Source organism: Phragmites australis, chromosome 12, assembly GCF_958298935.1.
Source record: "Phragmites australis chromosome 12, lpPhrAust1.1, whole genome shotgun sequence".
NCBI lineage: Eukaryota > Viridiplantae > Streptophyta > Magnoliopsida > Poales > Poaceae > Phragmites > Phragmites australis.
This window is the reverse complement of record NC_084932.1, coordinates 28,084,816-28,089,826: the sequence shown is the minus strand read 5'-3', so window position 1 is coordinate 28,089,826 and position 5,011 is coordinate 28,084,816. Positions and strand designations below refer to the sequence as shown.

The window sequence follows — 5,011 nt, the reverse complement described above, 5'->3', positions numbered from 1 at the left end:
GAAGCTAAAATCTGCCCTACACTGAGGCAGACATATTAGGTCAAGGATTGTACTATAATCTGATCGTTCACAAAATATGTACCAAAACTAGAATTTTTCATCCAGAATAGATAGGAAAAAGTTATACGCCACAATCAACGTACGGCTAAACAAGTTGAGAATTTGGTCCGACTCTCTTGTAATCATCACAGGCCATCTCATAGCTCTGCTTGAGCTCCTCGTAGCACTTCAGCGAAGCCTCTGAGAACTTCGTCAGGCGATCAAGAACCATCGTCAGTTTCGACTGCAACCCTTCGACTGCTGCTACGCTTCCACTCGCCTCCTGCTGGTTGTTCTCCAGCATCCCGCACTCCTGTGACTCGCTTTTGGGTTTGTTCTGATCATCCTGGTGCTCGAACGAGTTGCGAATGAGCTGCATTGCGCCTTTGATGAACTTGCATAACTCATCGGTGAGGAGTGGTTCCATCATGGCAAGCCAGTCTCTGCAGAGGACAAATATTGGAGGGGAGACGGCTTGGCGTGGAGGGAAGGAGACCTTGCGCTTCCGCCTGCGTTGGGGTGGCTGCAGGACACACTTCTGGAGCCATGCATTGAGGGCCTCGACATACGACTTGTGAGCAGCGACCCAGTTTCTGAAGCTGGAAGAAAAGCAGTCCATCTCGTTCCACAGATGCATGGCCGCCTGGCGGTGGTGCTCGCCTTGCTGCACCGAGGTTGAACTTTTCACATGGTATGCCAATGAGATTGTGATGAATTGTTTGTGGTGGCACTCCAGCATTGATTTCCACATTCTGATTAGCCTGAATGGTACGTAGAAAATAAATTGAGCACGGTGTTGTAAAATCAGTAAGTCCAAAACAGATTTTGATCAGCACAGACTGAAGGTGGAAATATGAGACATCAGAATGTTCAGCAAAACAAGGGTACTTCTGAGAAAAATTTGTGAATTGTAATGTTCTGATTCTCCGTGTTGTACTGTCAACTAAATTTCGAGTGATATTGACAGTTGAAACTTTTCACTAGCATACACTAGAAGGGAAATATTAAGCAGGAAATTGCATTCGCAGTTGTGGAAAAAGAAATGCAAGACTAAGTCTATGTAAAAAAAAGGTTTACTAGATATATGCTTTCAGGTATATACCCTTGAATCAGCTCGACAAGCTGTGGCTGCAGTTCTTCATCCCTTATCTTCTCAATTCTTTTGGAGATTGCATCAACAGCCTGAATCGCAACAGATACCCTGGAATGCAGATCCTTTACAACAGCTCTAGTCTTATCAATCAACTGTGCATTTAGACCTCGCGCAAATTGGCGCCGGAGAAGGCTACATTTCTCGTCATAAGCCTTTCTGACATTTTCACTTGCCTACATAAACCAAATAATGTACTAAGCCAGTGACAGTGATTCGTTATGCCAACAAAAATGCAACTGATGAGAAGTTCCCTAATAGTTATTGACATCTCCCAGCCTGCACCCTATTTTCTTTGCTAGTTAGCATACAAAGTGGCCTACAGACTACATTTTAATTATTAAGCACATAAAAATGCAAGATTAATAAAGATCAAGTACTAAGTATTCTCCATTTATCAACCCTTGTGACAAGAGACACCACTTGTCTCAGAAACTGTGTTGAGAACTTCGAGATTAAACACCAGTTTTTACTTGATATTTATAAAACAATAGGCATTTCACGTAGAGAAGGAACACTAGTGATAAATTCATGATTACTAATAAGAAAGTTTGAGATTGATATCACACTGGATGAGCTTACTGCACATGTACTTCAAATGTACCTTGATTTCATCATATAGTTTTCTCTCCCATGCGTGTAGCCTGTCCAATGTAGAAGAGTGGCTTCCAGATACCATGGCGAATTCCTCTACAAAATCACTATTACTGTCATCCACGTCATCTTTAATCATCGATGTCATAAGTGCACTCTTAGATGATGATGATAGAGACGAGACAGAACGCTTCCACGTGACAACCTTTGAAACATGCTGTGCGGTTTCTACATAAACATTCAAAATTAGAACTTCAAGCAAACATTATGATAAAAATAATGAGAAGAGACCAATGAGAACAGCCCAATTACCCTGGTTGAGAATAATATCACGGTTGCAGCAGACTCGAAGAGCTGACACAAATCGGGCAGTAGGTGGCTTGCCAGGAGAACCTAGGATTTGAGTAATAAAACAAATTAAACATTTGTAAAAAATGCTGACATAGTCCTGAAAAAAATACAAGATATCTGCACCCCTCATGATTATTACCTGGCATTTTAGCACATATGTCAAGTCTGATCTTCTTTGTCTCGAGCATTCTGGAAACCTCATTCCCTGCTTCAGATGCACGTATAAACCGGGTTTCAATGTCCTTCATGCTTGACACAAAATCTTTGGCACGATGAGTGATGAATTCAGAAGGATCTTCTGTCTCTGCACACAATTCTTTTTCTATCTCGCTTTCCTCCACCTTTGCAGCAACCTGCTCAGAAGTAGCTTTGGTTGGAGCATCCACCAATTGACTTGGTTTGCTCATCCCATTTTGCTTTGGCTCTCTTTCCTGCTTAGGTGATGCATTATCATCAGGAAGTTCCGTATGCCTTCTATCGGACATGATTGCTTCTTCGTCGTCGTCTTCTTTCAATGGCACCACTTCAGCTTCACGTGACTCTCTCAAACCCTTCAATCTACTAAAGTTCAAGGTTAACCCATTATCATTGTTGGAGGAAGCACTACCAGCAGCATCAATGGGATCAAAGAAGTCCCACGAGGTACATAATTCCGGGGGCAATGGTGGCGGTGGCGGCACAAAAGTTGAGACCGGGGACTCTTGCCCCACAAATTCAGCAGCAGATGGATCAATCATGATGGTCAAAGGAGCGGTTCCTGGCGCTTTCATGCAATGGATTCTTGTTGAGGGAGGAGTCAATTGACTTGACCTATGCACCGGAGAGCTGACATTCTCTACTGCACGAGAAGGTGATGGAGATGCCATAGAGGAATGTGATGGCGACTTATCCACTTCTGAAATGGAGAGTGATGATTCTGGTGAGATCTCAGACTCGGCATACCGCCGCAATGCAGTCCCAACACTACGGAGGGATTGAGTATATGATAAGTGCGCTGCTGACAGTGCATCTCTTGAATCAATGGCACGCCTGATATGGCGCATTCGATCCCTGCACAGTATCAGGGCATCCTCTCTGGTGGCTTTGGAGGGAGAAGAACCCATTGGGATTTCACAATATACTAGAGACCAGTAGATTCATCAAAGTCCAACCAGAGATAAAAAGCTTCCACCAATTAATGAGAAACCCTGCTTGTGGCCAGCAGTAGTCTTCGCCCCTCAGATATTAGCAACACAGGGAAAAGGATTGCAGTACCTGTCAGATCAGATCACAACACATAAAATGCAGAAAAACAACCTCACATCATAGTCTTATAAACAAACTTCACAAAACTTACATAGACCAGCAACGAAATATTGCACACGGAAGCACAAAGTTTTTAACCTCTGCTGCCAACTTGAGCTGAAGTGGCGCAGTTCAAAGCCTCACAGCAATCATTTCAGGCAAACAATTAGTCTACTCCACAAAGAGAAAATTGGCATTGCTTCAAGGGCTCAAACTAAAACATGTTGCAGGTCTTAGTACCAACCAATCATACATCTAAGAAAAATGGCTAAGTAACTTTTTTTTATTAACTCAAAATGCTCCGTGCATCAGAAGCCAACGGTCAAAGCGCATTCCTTGAAGGCCTGCACCAAGCCCACCTAAAGGGCAGCACTCAACCAGTTTTATGATTAAAGCAAGCAAGGTCTGAGCCAGCAGATAAGCTGGACCAAAAGAGTGAGAAAAGAAACCAGCAAAGTGAGACCTTTCCCCAATTCCAACCCCTGATCAAGCAGCTGTATCATAGTGAAGGGAAAAAAAATACCACCACCTCAAAAGCAGCACTTAAACAGCATGATAATCTCTCCAACGCAGCCCCCAAATCCCCAGGAGATGACCAGGGCACTAACCAAATCCTGTCTTGGAACCAGCCCTAGCAGCAGGACGAAATGGGCAAAAGGTGAAAAGGCAACAAGGGCAAAGATATCCCCCCATCTCCTCTCCTCCTCTAATACAAGCTAATATGTGGTCCTCATGAACCACCAGCTACCTAACAATCACCACTGGAACCCCCTGGGAGCTCAAATCGGTCAAATGCAGCACAAAAAGATCAGACCAAACCAAGAACCCACCCTAAACCACCAGAGATTAGAACATCAAAGAACCCTACTTTCTTCCCCTACCTGATCCCTCAGTCCAAGAACACAGCACTCAAGAATCACAAGGCAAGAACTAATCAAAGCGACGACGAGCGAGAGAACCCACCGAAACCCTCGTGGCGGCGGCTGCTGCGGGCGGAGCCGAGATCGCACTGTAGACAACTGCGAGGGACGCGGCAATGCGGCCGCCGCTCGATCCCGGCCAGCCGGTCACTCGCTTCACGTGCGCACAGTGACACTGGGGTTTTGTTGGCTTCTTGGTGAGGAGGGAGCTGACCGTTAATGGTGGTGGTGGTGGACTGGTGTGAAGGCGGAGGGTGGGTGGAGACAAGGGAATGAGAACAAAGGGGCCATGAATGGAGGTGTGGGGGTGGGGACAGGAATCTGATGGTGGGGTGCAGTGAGAAAGAGAGTGTCAGTACTCAGGAGGTGGGTGATGGGTGAAAATCTCTTGTTTTGACCTTTTGTCTTTTACAGACAGGGGTAAAAGGTAAGAGTAATATTTACATCATGTTTAACATAAAGATGACAATAGATAGGTAGAGATTATTTGTGTGCTTGTGGGTAAGAAACTCGAAAGATGCGGGTTTACCTTTCAATATTTGTCCATGGTACGGATACATGTTTGATTATAAATTTGATGGGCAAAAGGTCATGAACAAGAAAAAAGTATACTTACACATGTGAACCTGTAAACCGCTCCAATTACCTTTCATATATGTCTAAATCATCACTA

At 44.4% G+C, this 5,011-nt stretch overlaps 1 protein-coding gene across 3 annotated transcripts; it reads right to left on the bottom strand.

Annotated features, from left to right (window-relative positions):
- On the bottom strand, positions 1–4,657 carry LOC133887260 (protein ALTERED PHOSPHATE STARVATION RESPONSE 1-like). Of its 3 annotated transcripts, none has more exons than XM_062327200.1 (6): positions 4,382–4,657; positions 2,274–3,388; positions 2,096–2,176; positions 1,794–2,011; positions 1,142–1,365; positions 1–800 (listed from the first exon to the last, which is right to left on the bottom strand). In XM_062327200.1, the coding sequence occupies exons 2-6, from the start codon at positions 3,235–3,237 to the stop codon at positions 146–148; spliced, it is 2,142 nt and encodes a 713-aa protein (XP_062183184.1). In that variant the 5' UTR covers positions 3,238–3,388; positions 4,382–4,657; the 3' UTR covers positions 1–145. The 3 variants fall into 3 exon arrangements, with proteins under 3 accessions (XP_062183184.1, XP_062183185.1, XP_062183186.1); XM_062327201.1 differs by lacking the exon at positions 4,382–4,657 and adding an exon at positions 3,471–4,375; XM_062327202.1 differs by lacking the exon at positions 4,382–4,657 and adding an exon at positions 4,027–4,375.
- Positions 4,658–5,011: the final 354 nt, after the last annotated feature.

Bases quoted from the DNA above. Each gene is read 5' to 3' on its own strand.
- LOC133887260 (XM_062327200.1), bottom strand. From the start codon at position 3,237: ATGGGTTCTTCTCCCTCCAAAGCCACCAGAGAGGATGCCCTGATACTG. The intron at 1,366-1,793 runs GTACATTTGAAG...TGGTTTATGTAG, and splicing joins AACTATATGATGAAATCAAG to GCAAGTGAAAATGTCAGAAA. The intron at 801-1,141 runs GTATATACCTGA...CGTACCATTCAG, and splicing joins CTTGTCGAGCTGATTCAAGG to GCTAATCAGAATGTGGAAAT.